At 48.8% G+C, this 21,262-nt stretch overlaps 1 protein-coding gene across 2 annotated transcripts in view; it reads left to right on the forward strand.

Moving 5' to 3' along the window:
• The window catches only part of LOC143962036 (acetylcholine receptor subunit beta-like), a 35,673-nt gene that overhangs the window by 11,218 nt on the left and 3,193 nt on the right, over positions 1-21,262 (forward strand). For both annotated transcript variants that reach the window (XM_077471379.1, XM_077471378.1), the window contains exons 4-10: positions 3,615-3,724; positions 4,881-4,989; positions 7,497-7,644; positions 12,689-12,880; positions 13,301-13,524; positions 15,775-15,938; positions 17,810-17,957. In XM_077471379.1, the coding sequence (XP_077327505.1) occupies positions 3,615-3,724; positions 4,881-4,989; positions 7,497-7,644; positions 12,689-12,880; positions 13,301-13,524; positions 15,775-15,938; positions 17,810-17,957 (1,095 nt within the window). The remainder of the gene's footprint in view (positions 1-3,614; positions 3,725-4,880; positions 4,990-7,496; positions 7,645-12,688; positions 12,881-13,300; positions 13,525-15,774; positions 15,939-17,809; positions 17,958-21,262) is intronic.

Raw genomic sequence — 21,262 nt, forward strand, 5'->3', positions numbered from 1 at the left:
ATGTAAGGGGGCTGCTGGTGATGGGGACACTCTGATGTAAGGGGGCTGCTGGTGATGGGGACACTCTGATGTAAGGGGACTGCTGGTGATGGGTACACTCTGATGTTAGGGGGCTGCTGGTGATGGGGACACTCTGATGTAAGGGGACTGCTGGTGATGGGTACACTCTGATGTAAGGGGGCTGCTGGTGATGGGGACACTCTGATGTAAGGGGACTGCTGGTTGTGGGGACACTCTGATGTAAGGGGACTGCTGGTGATGGGTACACTCTGATGTAAGGGGGCTGCTGGTGATGGGGACACTCTGATGTAAGGGGGCTGTTGGTGACGGGACACTCTGATGTAAGGGGGCTGCTAGTGATCGGGACACTCTGATGTAAGGGGACTGCTGGTGATGGGGACACTCTGATGTAAGGGGACTGCTGGTGGTGGGGACATTCTGATGTAAGGGGGCTGCTGGTGATGGGGACACTCTGATGTAAGGGGACTGCTGGTGATGGGGACACTCTGATGTAAGGGGACTGCTGGTGGTGGGGACACTCTGATGTAAGGGGGCTGCTGGTGATGGGGACACTCTGATGTAAGGGGACTGCTGGTGATGGGGACACTCTGATGTAAGGGGGCTGCTGGTGATGGGGACAGTGATGTAAGGGGGCTGCTGGTGATGAGGACTGCTGATGAGTACACTCAAAATTAAAGTGGGCCGGTCTGGATGAAGTCCAGGACCAAATTTTTGTCCCAGTCCAGCCCTGTGTTAACCCCACCCGTCGCTTATTAATGGTATCCGGGCAATGGAACAGTGTCGTCAGGTACATCCTTTAGGTCATACCAATTGTGCCATTGTTGCAACCTGTCCTCTCAAATAAATTGTAGGGTAATTCTTCATCTAAGGTGATAGAACTCCCATATAAGAGGGATGTCCAAAATTCTCTCTGGGGCATGGCCACTGAGGTAACGACCCCCTGTCTCAGCAAGAACCTGCTGTCAGAAAGAGTTTGTGAAAGAATGAGGTTTTTTCAGCTGTTTCTGACTCTTGGCCCTGTCTGAGCTGTAATATGTGAAGAAACAATTCATGTAACGTGTTATTCTTGCTGGCCTATATCTATACAATGAGCCAGCAGACCTTTGGTGATGGTTTATAAGGAGCTCTTCCAGAGTTTAATGTGGTGACAAGTCAACTAATCGATCAAGCTTTACCAGATCTAGGATACATGCCGAGTTTGATTTAACTAACAGGATGAGGATACCAGTTACTAATTCCATGTTCTTCTCTGTCAGACCTAACACAATTAGAGTAATGGAGAGCAAGCACACACAGAAATCCAATAAGATGTCAAAGAAACATTCCGAACAAAGATCTCCAGTATATACATATATATCACATAACAAAGTGCAGGATGAAACAAAGTTGCTCAAATATACAACCTGCAACTATAAAAAATGCTATGTGAAAGAGTACAAAAAGAGTCAACCAATGGCATAACAGTCAGGTGGGAAAATGAGGTCCAAGACCCAACGTTCTCAAGGAGGACCCGTGCAACCATTAAATAATACCTGGAACTCTTGTGGGCTGGACCATCAGATGTGACACCAGAAGTGATGTCATGACAAGTTATTTCCAATGCAACCTGGCTCCCTTTCTCCACCAACCATGGCGTAAGGCAGCATTAACCCCAAGACGGTGGTGGGACGCAGGTTCACCTGGCCTTGCCACTTCCAGAATCATAAACACAAGTAAAAGTGAGGCTCTGGATACAGATTTGCAACAGGTCAATCCAATTCTAATTGTCTTGGGGGGGCGGATCAAGAAGCATTTTCCCTACACTAGAGCACGTTGGTCAAGGGCTTATGGGGATTTCTTTGAATTTCTGTGGATCAACTCTGGGTGTAGCATTCCTTATATGGACATTTTCTATTCTATTTACTGCAAGATACAGCATGAGAGCTCAATATACAGCCTACAAGCATACAAGAGTTGTGAAAAAGTACAAATAAACTCAGCCATCTGCTTAACAGTTAGGTGGGAAAATAAGGTCTGAGACCCAATGTTCTCAAGGAGGACACGTGCAGCCATAAACCCTCTTCTAAATATTACCCCAGACACCCATCGGTTGGGCCATCTGACAATAATAAAAATGGGTATTCTAGACTTTTATATATCTATCTATATATATATATATATATACATATATATATATATATATATATATATATATATATATATATATATATATATATAGATATATATATATATAGATAGATATATAATATATATTTTTTATAATTTTTTGTTTTGCAGCCCTGATGAAATTTGGATAGCAGTTTGGCCTCTGAAACGTGTTGGCTTTTTTTTATGCTATGAATCAATTTTTTGCAATAAACTCTTGGATGTTTGCTTAGTATATTCTTTGGACTGTATATACACAGACTGTAAACTCTGGGTTTTTCCCCATTTCTAAGTGGTGTCCCCATTTTGTGGAGTGCTGCCAAAGCCTGAGTCAGTGTGCCCATTGTTCATTTATAATTACCTAGTTCAGGTTGAAAAAAGTCCATTGAGGTCAACCAATGGAAAAAAATGAATACATAAATATAATAGAAAACCTCCATCTACAGAACCCTACACCCACCACAGTTGATCCAGAAGAAGGGAAATGAAATCCCTATAAGCCATGGTCCAATTTGCTTTAAAAAATTCCTTTCCGGATCCCCCAAGGCAATTAGAATTTGACTGACCCATTTACAATCTGTACCTGTGCCTTGTCTTTATGACTCTGGCCCCATGCACCTGTGTCCCACCACCATCTTCGGGTTGACAGTCCTTGTTTATAGGCTGCCTTACTCAATGGTTGGCGGTGAAAGGGACCCAGGTTTCACTGGAAATAAGGTGTCATCACATCACTTCTGGTGTCACATCAGATGGTCTAGCCCACAGGAGTCTTAAATAGTATTTAAGGGAAGATGATTTACGGGTTGACCAGTCCTCCTTGAGAACGTTGGGTCTTGGGCCTCATTTTCCCACCTGACTGTTCTGCTATTGGTCGACTCTTCTTGTACTTTTTGACAGCACCCACATAGGATCTGGGTCCGAGTCATGACGTTACTTCCTCTGTCACATCAGATGGTCCAGCCAGTTGGAGTCCTTGATATTTTTATGGGAAGTGGGTTTATGGATGCACAAGTCCTCCTTGAGAACGTTGGGTCTTGGGCCTCATTTTCCCACTTGACTGTTCTGCTATTAGTCGACTCTTCTTGTACTTTTTGACAGCACCCACATAGGTTCTGGGTCCGAGTCATGACGTCACTTCCGATGGTCCAGCCAGTTGGAGTCATTGATATTTTTATGGGAAGAGGGTTTATGGATGCACAAGTCCTCCTTGAGGGACGTTGGGTCTCAGGGCCTTATTTCCCACCTGACTGTTATGCCATCGGTTCACTCTTTTTTATGTTTGCATTAGTGAATCTATGTTTGTTCTTCTGCTTCATTGTTCTAATTATGTTTTGGGAAAGGGGAGGATGGCACCCTTTTGAATTTAGAGCACCCCTTAAGAGCTGGATATACAGTATGCTCCTATGGACTGTGTACAAGGGGCAAACTAACCATTTCTTTATTCTCAGGCCTGGAATGACCTTCGCCTCAGCTGGGACCCATCAGAATATGGCGGCATCCAGACTCTGCGGATTGGCTCCGACAACGTGTGGAAGCCGGATATCGTCCTTATGAACAAGTATGTGTCTGAATATACTATTGCAAACCACAAAGGTGGGATTTGTAGTCTTGACATTCCAGTCGTGCCCTCACTTTCTTTAGTTTTGGGGGCCCGAGAAGTCCTTTCAGAGGTCAGGATGTTCATCAGTCGTCCTGCTGACCTCATTCATTGGGCTCAGCATCACATGTGGGTGCTACTTAGTAAACATGAGCAGAACGAAAAAAAAATTGCTTTGTTAATGAAAAAATTGTTAATTAACTAATTTTGTTTAGTTAAATTTGCTCAATTCTTTTTTTCGGAACACGTTCATGTTTGTTTCGTTTATTCGGTTTCAAATTCAATTCAAATTTTCCGAACTCATCTGAACTGAATTCAGTTTGACTGAATTGAATCCAATTCGCCCGAATTTAGAAAATTTGAATTCTTTTTGATTCATATATGGCTACCAAATTTTTCACATCTAAGAATTGCAAAATGTTTACATTTCATATTAGTTTCCAAATTCAAACCAAATTCATATCTGAATAGAATTAGATTTTCGAATCTCGTTATTTTGTACGTATATTTCATTTAGTTATTTCAGGAGATCTGTTTTTCATTCGTATTGTGATTTGGAATTCAGATACATCCAAATTTCTGAATAACAAACAATTTGTCCGAATTTCAATTCGGAACTAAATGAATCGCACATGTCTTCTACTACAACCTGCTTAGGACCACATACCCCTCCAGACTGACGTTCGCCCATCACAACATTTTTAAGAATTTACATCATAACTCCTCCCAAGAGGAGCCAGCCCACTGTTTGCATCAGAACTGAGGGCTCCTGGGGTATTTTTGAACTTGGTTTTATTGTTGTCTATATCCCTGCTATTGCTACTAGGACTGGAAGTAAGGAAAAGTCCACATTTTTGAGGAACCTAGGGAACATTTCATTGACTTCAATTGTCAGGGGGGATTTTTCTCTCTTGAATTGATTGTGAATCGTGATTGAATCGTGATTACAGGACAGGTAATAGAGGGAACCGTTAAAGAGTTTTCACCCTTCCCTGCTCTATTCTGGCAGTGTGTAAGATGATCCTTAGCCGTACGCATGACATCTTTTTGGATATTAAATGGTCCTATCCAGTATTTGTTTCTCCAACTCACTGACCCTTGTCTTCTCTTCTCGCAGCAATGACGGTGAATTTGAGGTTGGGCTTGCGGTTGAAGTCTTGGTTAACTGGAAAGGCAATGTCACCTGGCTGCCCCCGGCCCTCTATCACAGCAGCTGCCCCATCGAGGTGACTATCGCCCATCAAACTGTGTTCTTAATCCATCGCTATACTGTTTTATCATTGAGATAAAACACTAAGAAAGGAACATTTAGCTTCAGCTCTCCGAAGTCTGGTTTGAAGGATCTCAAGTTAATTTGAGTTTGGAATAAAGAAGTTGTGAGTGGAAAAGTACACTATGTGGCCAAATATTTGCTGACATCTGACCATCACACCTCTATGATCCTGTTGGACATCACATTCCGTTACCATGGCCATTATTATGGAGTTGTCAGGTACTCCGCGCAGGCATGGTGGGAACCCCTCATAATGGGCACTGCAGGTGTACAGAGCCGGAAAATTAGCAGAGGCATGGTGGGAACCCCTCATAATGGACAGAACCGGTGTACAGACCCAGGAACTCAGCACAGGGATGGTGAGGACTCCTCATAATCGTCACGACAGGTGTACAAACACAGGAACTCAGCACAGGGATGGTGGGAACCCCTCATAATGGACACAACAGGTGTACAGACCCGGGAACTCAGCACAGGGATGGTGGGGACTCCTCATAATCGTCACGGCAGGTGTACAAACACAGGAACTCAGCACAGGGATGGTGGGGACTCCTCATAATCGTCACGGCAGGTGTACAAACACAGGAACTCAGCACAGAGGTGGTGGGAACCCCTCATAATGGGCACTGCAGGTGTACAGACAAAGGAACTCAGCACAGGGATGGTGGGAACCCCTCATAATGGGCACATCAGGTGTGCAGAGCCAGAACACAGCTCAAGGATAGTGGTAACCATTGGCGTCCACAGAACTTTTTTCAGGGGGGGCATCATTTTAGGGTCACCCACGCACCGCCCCTTTTTGGCAATGTGATTATCACATTATCATGGTCAGAGACTGCAGACGTAGTACAGTCCCTAGGATAAGTAATGGATAATGACCAACAGGCCCTCTTACCAGACCCAGCGAAACTACAAAAGTGATCCCTCCGGCTGGATGATCGATCACTCTGGGTCCCCCGGGGGCGACTCTGGTCAGTAGTGTAGCATGTCTGTACCTTGGTCTCGCTGGCTACTGCCCAGAACACTCCTCATTCTTTGTCCTGTAGCACTCTCTTCCTCAGATTTTTTCCAGGCTGCAGTCTCTCAATCTCTCTCTTGATCGAGCTGTAGTCTCCTCCCTGTGGAAAATGGGGCTGCCAATCTTTTTGACTACATGTCCCATGATGTTCTTCTCTCCTAGTCTCCTTTGATTGGCCCTCAGTTATGGCCAATAGGGAAGGAACGGAGTGGGCAGGAAGCCCCGATAGCGATACAACTGTGCTGAATTTAAGATCTGATCCTCAATTCAAGGGGGGGGGACTTGACCCCCCTTGCCCATACCTGCGGACGCCCGTGGTGGTAACCCCTTTTAATGGGCACAGTAGGTGTACAGACAAAGGAACTTAGCACAGGAATGGTTGGATTCACTCATAACGTGCACAGCAGATGTGCAAGGATGGTATAAACCCCCCAAAATAGGCACAGCAAATTTAGTGCAGGGATGTTGATAACCCCTCATTATGGGAACAGTAGTTGTGAAGATTGGGGAATTCAGCACAGGGATGGTGGGAACCCCTCATAATGTGCACAGCAGCTGTGCATTGCTGGGAACTCAGCAAAAGGATGGCGGGACCTGCTCCTAATGGGCAGAGCAGGTGTACAGACCCGGGAACTCAGCACAGGGATAGTGGGAACCCCTAACAATGGGCACAGCAGGTGTACAGACCCCATAATTTAGCACAAGGATGGTGGGAACCCCTTATAATGGGCACATTAGATGTGCCGTGCTGGGAACTGGGAAAATGGTGCGGAATACTTCATGAGGGGCACAGCAAATGTACAGACAAAGAAACTCAGCACAGGGATGGTGGGAACTCCTCCTAATGGGCACAGCAGGTGTACAGAGCCAGAGCTCAGCTCTAGGATTGGGGGAACACCTCATAATAGGCACAGTACGAGTTCAAACCTGGGAACTCAGGAGAGGGTTGGTGGGAACCCCTCATAATGGGCACAGCTTGTGTAGATACCCAAGAAATCATCACTTGGATGGTAGGTGTCCCTCATAATGGGCACAGCAGGTGTACAAAACCAAGAGCACAGAGGTCTCACTAGTGGAGTCCCTGAGAAGAATATGTCAGGTGGTTAAATTCTCCTTGAATAGAAAGTGTATTACTGCTTTCCGTTTCTTTATTTAAACTATTCCACATGTTATAACCTTCTGCAAAAATGGTGTCAGTTTCCTCATAATTTTTCATTCATAATTGTTAATCTATAAAATTTGAAATTATTGGGTTTCTGGTGAAATCCTTATTCTGTGGTTGGTATTTTCTGACATTTGAATGATTTTCTGTCAATATTTTATCTAATTGTATAATGTCTACATTGTTACCAGTTAGCCTTTCTTCTAATGTTTTTATCAGAGTTCAATCCGAGTACTTGACGTCCTCCATGACCCGTTCCCCCTTTGTTCCATCACTGCAGGTCCAATACTTCCCTTTTGACTGGCAGAATTGTAGCATGGTGTTCCGATCTCAGACCTACGAGGCAGACGAGGTGACACTGGTACACCCAAGGGACAGCCAAGGAAGAGAGATTACTCAAGCGGTCATCTTTCCCAATACGTTTGAGGGTGAGAGATTTGGGGCATCATATCTTTGGCACTAAATTAATGCTTGGGTTGTGTGTCCTACCAAGTCTTGGAGATGTATAGTAGTAGATGGTCGCATTCAGCTGTGCATGTTCTGTAATGTTGAAGATACTTTGTCATTTCCAAACCACTTCTCCGGTTTTAGCCACTTCCCATCCATACTCCAGTTCTGAGAGGGCGTTCATGGACATCCTCCCAGAATCCCGCCTCCCCCTTGCCCCCATCGGGTGTGCTCTGTAAATGCTGTGTCCGTTGGACACAGCTAATCACAGATCGCGGTAAAGGGCCACTCACAGTGTCCCCATCAATGTACCCGCTTACATAAAGTGTCCCCATCAGAGTGCCCCCCTTACATCAGCTGTCTACATTAGAGTGCCCCTTACATCAACTGTCCCATCAGAGTGCTCCTTTACATGAACTGTCCCCATCAGAGTGCTCCCTTACATAAACTGTCCCCATCAGAGTGCTCCCTTACATCAACTGTCCCCATCAGAGTGCCCCCTTACATCAACTGTCCCCATCAGAGTGCTCCCTTACATCAACTGTCCCTATCAGAGTGCTCCCTTACATCAACTGTCCCCATCAGAGTGCTCCCTTACATCAACTGTCCCCATCAGAGTGCTCCCTTACATCAACTGTCCCCATCAGAGTGCTCCCTTACATCAACTGTCCCTATCAGAGTGCTCCCTTACATCAACTGTCCCCATCAGAGTGCTCCCTTACATCAACTGTCCCCATCAGAGTGCTCCCTTACATCAACTGTCCCCATGTTAGAACCCCTTATATCAACTGTCCCCATCAGAGTGCCCCCTTACATAAATTGCCATTATCAGAGTGCCACTTACATCAGCTGTCCACATCAGTACCCCCTTACATTAAATGTCCTTATCTTAGTCCCCCTTAGGCCGCGTACACACGGGCGGACTGTATGGCCTACTTAGTCCGTCATACAATCCGACGGACAGTCCGTCCTACTTTCGAATGAACGGACTTGACCACACACGGATGCACAAACAGTCCGTCGAAAGCTTGCGCGATGACGTGTACAGCACGTACGACGGGACTAGAAATAGGAAGTCCAATACACAACAAAGCACCCTTCCGCCGTGTAAATCCTTTCTGAGCATGCGCCATTCTTAGTCCGTCGAACTAGCCTACTCACGAGCGGACTGTCCGCTGAAACCAAAGTATGACGGACAGAATTAAGGAAATTCCGAAATACTTAGTACGCCAGACTGCACGCTGAAAAAGTCCGCTGAAGCCCACACACGAGCGGACTGTCCGCTGAAATGTGTTTCGACGGACTAAGTACGCCATACAGTCCGCCCGTGTGTACGCGGCCTTACATCAACTGTCCTCATAAGAGCCCCCTTACATCGATTGTTCCAATCAGAGTGCCCCCTTGCATAAATTGTCCCAAGCAGAGTCCCCTTACATCAATTGTCTCCATCAGATTCCTCCCCTTACATCAGCTGTCTACATCAGAGTGCCCCTTACATCAACTGCCCCCATCAGAGTGCTCCCTTACATCAACTGTCCCCATCAGAGTGCTCCCTTACATCAACTGTCCCCATCAGAGTGCTCCCTTACATCAACTGTCCCCATCAGAGTGCCCCCTTACATCAACTGTCCCCATCAGAGTGCTCCCTTACATCAACTGCCCCCATCAGAGTGCTCCCTTACATCAACTGTCCCCATCAGAGTGCTCCCTTACATCAACTGCCCCTATCAGAGTGCCCCCTTACATCAACTGTCCCCATCAGAGTGCTCCCTTACATCAACTGCCCCTATCAGAGTGCTCCCTTACATCAACTGCCCCTATCAGAGTGCCCCCTTACATCAACTGTCCCCATCAGTGTGCTCCCTTACATCAACTGTCCCCATCAGAGTGCTCCCTTACATCAACTGTCCCCATCGGAGTGCTCCCTTACATCAACTGTCCCCATCGGAGTGCTCCCTTACATCAACTGTCCCCATAAGAGTGCTCCCTTACATCAACTGTCCCCATAAGAGTGCTCCCTTAGATCAACTGTCCCCATCAGAGTGCTCCCTTACATCAACTGTCCCCATGTTAGCACCCCTTATATCAACTGTCCCCATCAGAGTGCTCCCTTACATAAATTGCCACTATCAGAGTGCCACTTACATCAGCTGTCCACATCAGTGCTCCCTTACATTAAATGTCCTTATCTTAGTCCCCCTTACATCAACTGTCCTCATAAGAGCCCCCCCTTACATCGATTGTTCCCATCAGAGTGCCCCCTTGCATCAATTGACCCAAGCAGAGCTCCCTTACATTTATTGTCCCCACCAGAGTCCCTTTACATCAATTGTCTCCAATAAGATTCATCCCCTTACATCAGCTGTCTACATCAGAGTGCCCCTTACATCAACTGCCCCCATCAGAGTGCTCCCTTACATCAACTGCCACATCAGAGTGCCCCTTACATCAACTTCCCCCATCAGAGTGCTCCCTTACATCAACTGCCCCCATCAGAGTGCTCCCTTACATCAACTGCCCCCATCAGAGTGCTCCCTTACATCAACTGTCCCCATCAGAGTGCCCCCTTACATCAACTGTCCCCATCAGAGTGCTCCCTTACATCCCCATCAGATTCCTCCCCTTACATCAGCTGTCTACATCATTTATTGTCCCCACCAGAGTCCCCTTACATCAGCTGTCTACATCAGAGTGCTCCCTTACATCAACTGCCCCATCAGAGTGCTCCCTTACATCAACTGTCCCCATCAGAGTGCCCCCTTACATCAACTGTCCCCATCAGAGTGCCCCCTTACATCAACTGTCCCCATCAGAGTGCTCCCTTACATCAACTGTCCCCATCAGAGTGCTCCCTTACATCAACTGTCCCCATCAGAGTGCCCCCTTACATCAACTGTCCCCATCAGAGTGCCCCCTTACATCAACTGTCCCCATCAGAGTGCTCCCTTACATCCCCATCAGATTCCTCCCCTTACATCAGCTGTCTACATAATTTATTGTCCCCACCAGAGTCCCCTTACATCAGCTGTCTACATCAGAGTGCTCCCTTACATCAACTGCCCCATCAGAGTGCTCCCTTACATCAACTGTCCCCCATCAGAGTGCCCCCTTACATCAACTGTCCCCATCAGAGTGCCCCCTTACATCAACTGTCCCCATCAGAGTGCTCCCTTACATCAACTGTCCCCATCAGAGTGCCCCCTTACATCAACTGTCCCCATCAGAGTGCTCCCTTACATCAACTGTCCCCATCAGAGTGCTCCCTTACATCAACTGTCCCCATCAGAGTGCCCCCTTACATCAACTGTCCCCATCAGTGTGCTCCCTTACATCAACTGTGCCCATCAGAGTGCTTCCTTACATCAACTGTCCCCATCAGGGTGCTCCCTTACATCAACTGTCCCCATCAGTGTGCTCCCTTACATCAACTGTGCCCATCAGAGTGCCCCCTTACATCAACTGTCCCCATCAGAGTGCTCCCTTACATCAACTGTCCCCATTAGAGTGCCCCCTTACATCAACTGTCCCCATCAGAGTGCCCCCTTACATCAACTGTCCCCATCAGAGTGCTCCCTTACATCCCCATCAGATTCCTCCCCTTACATCAGCTGTCTACATCATTTATTGTCCCCACCAGAGTCCCCTTACATCAATTGTCTCCATCAGATTCCTCCCCTTACATCAGCTGTCTACATCAGAGTGCTCCCTTACATCAACTGCCCCATCAGAGTGCTCCCTTACATCAACTGTCCCCATCAGAGTGCCCCCTTACATCAACTGTCCCCATCAGAGTGCTCCCTTACATCAACTGTCCCCATCAGAGTGCCCCCTTACATCAACTGTCCCCATCAGAGTGCCCCCTTACATCAACTGTCCCCATCAGAGTGCTCCCTTACATCAACTGTTCCCATCAGAGTGCCCCCTTACATCAACTGTCCCCATCAGAGTGCCCCCTTACATCAACTGTCCCCATCAGAGTGCTCCCTTACATCAACAGTCCCCATCAGAGTGCTCCCTTACATCAACTGCCCCCATCAGAGTGCTCCCTTACATCAACTGCCCCATCAGAGTGCTCCCTTACATCAACTGTCCCCATCAGAGTGCCCCCTTACATCAACTGTCCCCATCAGAGTGCTCCCTTACATCAACAGTCCCCATCAGAGTGCTCCCTTACATCAACTGCCCCCATCAGAGTGCTCCCTTACATCAACTGCCCCATCAGAGTGCTCCCTTACATCAACTGTCCCCATCAGAGTGCCCCCTTACATCAACTGTCCCCATCAAAGTGCTCCCTTACATCAACTGCCCCCATCAGAGTGCTCCCTTACATCAACTGTCCCCATCAGAGTGCCCCCTTACATCAACTGTCCCCATCAGAGTGCTCCCTTACATCAACTGTGCCCATCAGAGTGCCCCCTTACATCAACTGCCCCCATCAGAGTGCTCCCTTACATCAACTGCCCCCATCAGAGTGCTCCCTTACATCAACTGTGCCCATCAGAGTGCCCCCTTACATCAACTGCCCCCATCAGAGTGCTCCCTTACATCAACTGCCCCCATCAGAGTGCTCCCTTACATCAACTGTGCCCATCAGAGTGCCCCCTTACATCAACTGCCCCCATCAGAGTGCTCCCTTACATCAACTGTGCCCATCAGAGTGCTCCCTTACATCAACTGCCCCCATCAGAGTGCTCCCTTACATCAACTGTGCCCATCAGAGTGCTCCCTTACATCAACTGTCCCCATGTTAGCTCCCCTTATATCAACTGTCCCCATCAGTGTGCATCAGTGGATGCACTCTTAGAGACCTGGGGGGACACAGCCCACCCTAGAACCCCTGTAGATCTGGGCCTGCTCGGGTATGTTTCTGACATTTGTTAAGAAGTGGCTTGAGAAAGCATCTTCAACATTGTAGAGCAAGTCAAACTGCGTGCGACTATTAAGTATGCTTGGTTCTTATAGTAGTTCATATGCTATAGTAGGTTCTTCTATAGTAGAATAATCTTTTTTTTTTATTCCCTGAAGAAAACGGCCAGTGGGAGATTCGACACCGGTCTTCCCGTAAGAACACAAACCCAACAGACCCCCTGTATGAGGACATCACGTTTTACCTGGTGATCCGAAGGAAGCCGTTATTCTATATTGTCAACATCATCGTCCCCTGCATTCTTATTACCATCCTGGCCATCTTTGTCTTCTACCTCCCCCCCGATGCAGGTATTCATAGACTCAGGCTTTACAGGTGTGGGAGGGTGACCGGGCGACCGGGCATATGCCCTCATGGAAACCCTTATGGGACCTCGAAAATTTTACTCTGAAGGTAGACTTTCTACCTAATGTGGGACAAAAATTCTTCTATATCCCAAAAACGAGGCGTATTTAGTCACATGCAACTGGGATAATTCCGCAGATGTTTTACCACTCATCCAAGTACCTTCCTCGGTTTCCGATGAAGCTACGTGGACAATATTGTTAACAGTAAAGAACAAGTCTGATTGAATGTGGCTAGCTCAAGGGCTACCATGACCTGTTTAAATGAGAACCTTTAAGAGACATCCCCAAACCCTTTATTACAAAGTAAGTTCCTTATCCTCCTTGTCTTTTCCTCTTCTAACTCTTTCTTTTCCATCATTCCAGGTGAGAAGATGACGCTGTCCATCTTTGCCCTTCTCACACTTACTGTCTTCTTGCTGCTTTTGGCTGACAAAGTCCCAGAGACCTCGTTGAAGGTCCCCATCATCGTCAACTATCTGATGTTTACCATGATCCTGGTCACCTTCTCTGTCATCCTGAGCGTAGTGGTCCTGAATCTTCACCATCGGTCCCCCAACACCCATCAAATGCCCCAGTGGGTGCGGCAGGTATTGCCCATCTCTCTGTCCTTGGGATTGTATTACCCTACCTGACTCCACGAGGCTCCGAACCTTACTAAAGCTGATAGAGTTTTTTTTTATTTTTAAAGGACCGGTTCACCCAAAAAGTGATACTTTACCTTTGGGTTGAGTCTGGTCGGCTGAGTCACTAGTTATCTATATATCTTGAACTCTCCAGCAGTGAGATCTCCCTGCCATAATTCCCAGGTTTGTTCCTGCCCAGCAGGGGTTTTTGGCTTGCCCCCCCCCCCCCCCCCACCTTTGTGTGTACCAGCTCCTCATGTTACATTCTTCATTATTTAAAGTGAATTCAGATCTAGCAGAGATGATGGAAAACCTGCACAATAGGTACAGCAGGGGTACAGACCTGGGAACTCAGCAAAGGAATGGTGGGAACCCCTCATAATGGCATAATGGGTACAGCAGGTGTACAGACCCAGGAACTCGGCACAGGAATGGTGGGAACCCTTCATAATGGGAACAGCAGGTGTACAGTCCTGGGAGCTCAGCACAGGGATGGTGGGAACCCCTCATGATGGGCACAGTAGGTGTACAGACCCGAAACTCAGTACAGGGAGGGTGGGAACCCCTCATAATGGGTACAGCTGGTATACAGACCCAGGAACTGAGCACAGGAATGGTGAGAACCCATCATAATGGGCACAGCAAGTGTACAGTCCGGGTAGCTCAGCACAGGGATGATGGGAGCCCCTCATGATGGGCACAGCAGGTGTACAGACCCGTGAACTGAGCACAGGAATGGTGAGAACCCATCATAATGGGCACAGCAAGTGTATAGATCTGGAGACTCAGCACAGGGTGTATAGACCTGGGAACTCAGCGGAGGGGTCTCATAATGGGCACAGCAGGTGTATAGACCCAGGAACTGAGCACAGGGATGGTGAGAACCCCCCATAATGGGAACAGCAAGTGTACAGTCCTGGGAGCTCAGCACAGGGATGATGGGAACCCATCATGATGGGCACAGCAGGTGTACAGACCAGAAACTCAGCACAGGGAGGGTGGGAACCCCTCATGATGGGTACAGCCGGTATACAGACCCAGGAACTGAGCACAGGAATGGTGAGAACCCATCATAATGGCCACAGCAAGTGTATAGACCTGGGAACTCAGCACAGGGATCTCATAATGGGCACAGCAGGTGTACACACCCGGTAACCCAGAACAGGGATGGTGGGAACCCCTCATAATGGGCACAGCAGGTGTACAGACCTCGGAACTCAAGCATAGGGATGGTGGTAACCCCTAATAATAGGTGCAGCAGGTGTACAGACCCGGGAACCCAGAACAGGGATGGTGGGAACCCCTCATAATGGGCACAGCAGGTGTACAGACCCGGGAACCCAGAACAGGGGTGGTGGGAACCCCTCATAATGGGCACAGCAGGTGTACAGACCCGGGAACCCAGAACAGGGATGGTGGGAACCCCTCATAATGGGCACAGCAGGTGTACAGACCCGGGAACCCAGAACAGGGATGGTGGGAACCCCTCATAATGGGCACAGCGGGTGTACAGTCCTGGGAACTCAGCACAGGGATAGAGGGAACCCCCTCATAATGGGCACAGCAGCTGTACAGACCCGGGAACCCAGAACAGGGATGGTGGGAACCTCTCATAATGGGCACAGCAGGTGTACAGACCCGGGAACCCAGAACAGGGATGGTGGGAACCCCTCATAATGAGCACAGCAGGTGTATAGACCCAGGAACTGAGCACAGGGATGGTGAGAACCCCCCATAAAGGGAACAGCAAGTGTACAGTCCTGGGAGCTCAGCACAGGGATGATGGGAACCCATCATGATGGGCACAGCAGGTGTACAGACCTCGGAACTCAAGCACAGGGATGGTGGTAACCCCTAATAATAGGTACAGCAGGTGTACAGACCCAGGAATTGAGAACAGGGATGGTGAGAACCCCTCATAATGGGCACAGCAAGTGTACAGACATGGGAATTCAGCACAGGGATGATGGGATGGGTTGGTGTCATTGGGAAGAAATGTGCCCCCTTTGTTGGTGTCAGTGAATGAAATAGTGGCCCAAGGGACAGATAAAATCAAGCAAAGGGCCGCATCCAGCCCCCAGGCCGCAGTTTGAAGACCACTGGTCTTGCGTATCAACTTAATTATTCTCCTTCAAATAATTTTAACATTTTTTTTTCATACTTTTCTAGTTCCCTGATTGGCAATTGACTATTTTGTACACCTCTGCATTGTAGATATTTATCCTTCAACTCCCCCGCTACCTCGGGATTAGCCGACCAAAACCTGAGCCACCTCTTCCAGTTGAACCGCTAACCCACCGGACCCCAGTCTCCCGACATGCTGACGAGTACTTCATCCGCAGGCCGGAGAACGACTTCATCTTCCCCAAGCCTGAGAGGTGTGTGCCTTTCATTACTGCACTGGGGACTATTTATAAACAGCGCTAAAACAACAGCCCCCCTGTCCTACTACTCCTCTCAAGAGCCCTCAGTCCTGATCCCTGTCCTACTACTCCTCTCAAGAGCCCTCAGTCCTGATCCCTGTCCCACTACTCCTCTCAAGAGCCCTCAGTCCTGATCCCTGTCCCACTACTCCTCTCAAGAGCCCTAAGTCATGATCCCTGTCCTACTACTCCTCTCAAGAGCCCTCATCCTGATCCCTGTCCTACTACTCCTCTCAAAGCCCTCAGTCCTGATCCCTGTCCTACTACTCCTCTCAAGAGCCCTCAGTCCTGATCCCTGTCCTACTACTCCTCTCAAGAGCCCTCAGTCCTGATCCCTGTCCTACTACTCCTCTCAAGAGCCCTCAGTCCTGATCCCTGTCCTACTACTCCTCTCAAGAGCCCTAAGTCCTGATCCCTGTCCCACTACTCCTCTCAAGAGCCCACAGTCTTGATCCCTGTCCTACTATTCCTCTCAAGAGCCCCCAGTCCTGATCCCTTTCCTACTACTCCTCTCAAGAGCCCTCAGTCCTGATCCCTGTCATACTACTCCTCTCAAGAGCCCTCAGTCCTAAACCCTGTCCCACTACTCCTCTCAAGAGCCTTAGTCCTGATCCCTGTCCCACTACTCTTCTCAAGAGCCCTCAGTCCTGATCCCTGTCCCACTACTCTTCTCAAGAGCCCTCAGTCCTGATCCCTGTCCCACTACTCCTCTCAAGAGCCCTCAGTCCTGATTCCTGTCCCACTACTCCTCTCAAGAGCCCTCAGTCCTGATCCCTGTCCCACTACTCTTCTCAAGAGCCCTCAGTCCTGATCCCTGTCCCACTACTCTTCTCAAGAGCCCTCAGTCCTGATCCCTGTCCCACTACTCCTCTCAAGAGCCCTCAGTCCTGATTCCTGTCCCACTACTCCTCTCAAGAGCCCTCAGTCCTGATTCCTGTCCCACTACTCTTCTCAAGAGCCCTCAGTCCTGATCCCTGTCCCACTACTCCTCTCAAGAGCACTCAGTCCTGATCCCTGTCCCACTACTCCTCTCAAGAGCCCTCAGTCCTGATCCCTGTCCCACTACTCCTCTCAAGAGCCCTCAGTCCTGATCCCTGTCCCACTACTCCTCTCAAGAGCCCTCAGTCCTGATCTCTGTCCCGCTACTCCACTTAAGAGCCCTCAGTCCTGATCCCTGTCCCGCTACTCCTCTCAAGAGCCCTCAGTCCTGATCCCTGTCCCGCTACCCCTCTCAAGAGCCCTCAGTCCTGATCCCTGTCCCGCTACTCCTCTCAAAAGCCCTCAGTCCTGATCCCTGTCCCACTACTCTTCTCAAGAGCCCTCAGTCCTGATCCCTGTCCCACTACTCCTCTCAAGAGCCCTCAGTCCTGATCCCTGTCCCACTACTCCTCTCAAGAGCCCTCAGTCCTGATCCTTGTCCTACTACTCCTCTCAAGAGCCCTCAGTCCTGATCCCTGTCCCACTACTCTTCTCAAGAGCCCTCAGTCCTGATCCCTGTCCCACTACTCCTCTCAAGAGCCCTCAGTCCTGATCCCTGTCCCACTACTCCTCTCAAGAGCCCTCAGTCCTGATGAAAGCAATGGGCTGGCTGTTGGGAGGAGTTGTACAAACATCACATGTGATGGATGAGTGAAAGAACTGAAATCCAATCAATAAAAGAGGTGTGCCATGGACTGTCAGGCTGAGAAGACAGCCTCCAAGCCACAAAATTAGGGTGGGCTCTATCTGACTTGTTGCACATTATCAAAAAGGGTGAAAAGATGAAAAATTGAAAGTGAGACAATAAGAAGATAGAGTAAAATATTTATTGATGTCCTCTTCTGTAGGTACCAGGCGGCAGCCTTCTCACGGGATATGAAATGGTTCTTGGATGGTCCAAGCTTGGGGCTCACTCTCCCCCCGGATCTACAGTCAGCCATCAGCGCCATCCGATATCTCGCCCAGCAGCTGCAGGAACAGGAGGACTATGATAATGTAAGTCTCAGAATATACCGTAGATAAAACTGTAGAGGTGACCCTAAGGCCTCATTAGGCAATCAGTAGCTTCTAAGTTGACTTTGGATTTGTTGATGGAAAATCTTCAAGCTTGTAGGCAGGTGCAGTCTACTTTCTCCACGGCAAGTGGTGCTCAACTGCAGGGGCCTGGTAGCTGGAGATGAAGTCAAGAAGAAGACAGTTTTACCATAGTTTCCTGGGTCACTGGGGAAGCGCTACAGTTGGATGCTGTTGCCCCATGTGACTCTGGCAGCCATCTTAGGTCAGGAAGAGCCTATCTAAGGCCCTGGCTCGCAGGCTTGGCACACATTATGCGAGTGGTATACAGATATGACAGGGATAAGTATATATTAAGGGACAGCCATTATTTGAGGACCTTTAGTGGTTTGTCAAAGAAGAAAGCTACACTGGCATGTCATATTGGGCACATCTGTAAGAGGCTTACCCGGTCGGGTGGTTGGGGTCTGTCATCATGCACTGTCCTTGATGCTTCATTTTGTGGATCCTTCCTCCTTCGTCCCCTCTGCTCAGAATGGCTCTTGGATCTCACTGATCTTCTCCTCACTTTGCTCAGAACTCGTCTAGTGCCCCTTGATCCAATGCCCATTTCTTCACCCTGCTCAGAGCCCTTCTGGTGCCCCTCTTGGTCCCACTGCTCCTCTCTTTCCTTTGTTTTCAGTGCCCCATTCTTCTGGTTCACCTCCTAGTCCTATTGCTCCTCTCAGGCCTCTGCTCAGTATCACTTTGGTAGTGAGACCTCTGGATCTCACTACCTTTCTCCTCCTATTGCTCGAATTCCTCCTGCATTGCTCTTCCTTTCCATTTTCTTAGAAATCCATTAGTGTCTCTTCTAGTTCTGCTGGTATTTTCCTCCCTTTGCTCAGAATTCTTCTAATGCCCTTCCTGGGTCTTGCTACTCCTCTCTCGCCCCTTGCTCTCTACCCTCTGGTGCACCTCCAGTCTGACTGAACCTCTCCTCCCCCTGCTCAGATCCCTTATGGTGCCCCTCCTTGTTTAATTGCTGCTCTCCATCCATTGCTCATAATTCCTATACTGCCCCCCTCCCGGTCCCATTGTTGCTCTCCATCCATTGCTCACAATTCCTCTTCTGCTCCTCCCCTTCCTCTGCTCATAATTCCTCTACTTCCCCTTCTAGTCTTATTGCTCCTCTCCTTCCTCTGCTCACTTTTCCTCTACTGCCCCTCCTGGTCCCATTGCTCCTCTCCTTCCTCTGCTCATAATTCCTCTACTTCCCCTTCTAGTCTCATTGCTCCTCTCCTTCCTCTGCTCACTATTCCTCTACTGCCCCACCTGGTCCCATTGCTCCTCTCCTTCCTCTGCTCACTATTCCTCTACTGCCCCTTCTGGTCCCATTGCTCCTCGCCTTCCTCTGCTCACTATTCCTCTACTGCCCCACCTGGTCCCATTGCTCCTCGCCTTCCTCTGCTCACTATTCCTCTACTGCCTCTCCTGGTCCCATTGCTCCTCTCCTTCCTCTGCTCATAATTCCTCTACTTCCCCTTCTAGTCTCATTGCTCCTCTCCTTCCTCTGCTCACTATTCCTCTACTGCCCCTTCTGGTCCCATTGCTCCTCTCCATCCACTGCTCATAATTCCTCTACTTTCCCTTCTAGTCCCATTGCTCCTCTCCATCCACTGCTCACAATTCCTCTACTGCCCCTCCTGGTCCCATTGCTCCTCTCCTTCCCATGCTCAAAAATCTTCTACTGCCCCTCCTGGTCCCATTGCTCCTCTCCTTCCACTGCTCACAATACCTCTAGTGTCCCTCCTGGTCCCATTGCTCCTCTCCTTCCACTGATTACAATCCCTCTACTGCCCCTTGTGGTCCCATTGCTCCTCTCCTTCCACTGCTCACAATACCTCTACTGCCCCTTGTGGTCCCATTGCTCTCATTCCGCTGCTCACAATTCCTCTACTGCCTCTCCTGGTCCCATTGCTCCTCTGTTCACAATTCCTCTAATGCTCTTTGGTACCACCCCTGGTACTGTTGTTCCTCTCATCCCTTTGCTCACAATTCCTCTGGTGCCCCCCCCCCCCCTCCCGGCCCCATTGCTCTTCTCCCTCTTCTCACAACTCCTATGTCCCCTCCTGGTCCCATTTCTCCACTCCTCTGTCTCCTCATAGTTCCCTTGGTTCCTTGCCTATTCTCATTTCTCCTCTTCTCTGTCTTCTCACAATTCATCTGGTGTTCCTCCTGGGTCTTCCTGCTCTTCTCCCTCAGCTCACAATAGATCTGGTGCCCCTCCTGGGTCTTGCTGCTCTTCTCCCTCAGCTCACAATAGATCTGGTGCCCCTCCTGGGTCTTGCTGCTCTTCTCCCTCAGCTCACAATAGATCTGGTGCCCCTCCTGGTTCCGTTTCTTCTTTTCGTTTCTCTTCCCAAAATTCCTTTGGTGCCCTTCCTGGTCCCATTGCTCCTTGCCATTCTTCTGGTGCCCCTCCTGGGCAGTGCTGCTCCTCACCTCCCTCTGCCCAGACTCACTCTTGGCCCCTTTGTGGATCTCTCTGCTCAGTTTCCATCTGATGACCTTCCTGGATTATTGTGCTCTTCCCCTCCTCTGGAATCCCTCCAGTGCCCCTACTCGGCCTAGCTTCTCTTGTGTTCCCTCTGTTGGGTCCTCCCATACTGCAGACCCCTCTCCACCCGGATACCTGAACGGTTGTCTTTATCATACTCTAGGTTCACACAAGCATTCTACATACGTGTCATCAAGTTGTAACATTCCCACATTTTCCAATACAAATTTTGATATCTCATTGGTTGAAATCTTCATTATGTTCTCCCTCTGATCTCCACGGATTTGACCTCACATGACGTCTGCCAGCCCGGACCTCAGCTGTGTACCAGACTGCCATGTTTTTGGGAGAATTGGTGGTCCAGTGGATACAGAATGTCTCTGCACAGCTACCATCTGGATTCCTCCATTGAGATCATTTCTTGAGTTCGTATTCCCCAACCCCGATGGATTTAGCACTCCGAGAGAGGCAATGCTCCGCTACAAGCAGTGATGGCCGCCTTCTTCAAAGTTTTTATAGTGGGGCCCGGTAAAGAGGTATTTACTGTACATGCCCCCATGCCATCAAGTTGTAACACTCCCAAGGTTTCCAGGTACATATGGGGGAGATGTGCTGCAGGGTATTTTGTTGGAGGTATATAATTGTGATGCCCCGCAGGAAGTGTGATATAGGTTGTATTTTCAGGGTATTTGGGTAGAAGTCCACATTCTGTGATCTGCTGATAATTCTTCTCTTTTCTGTCTGGCAG

The sequence above is a fragment of the Lithobates pipiens genome, unplaced genomic scaffold, assembly GCF_037356315.1.
Source record: "Lithobates pipiens isolate NorthernLeopardFrog02 unplaced genomic scaffold, aLitPip1_a1.2 Scaffold_8, whole genome shotgun sequence".
Classification (NCBI taxonomy): Eukaryota; Metazoa; Chordata; class Amphibia; order Anura; family Ranidae; genus Lithobates; species Lithobates pipiens.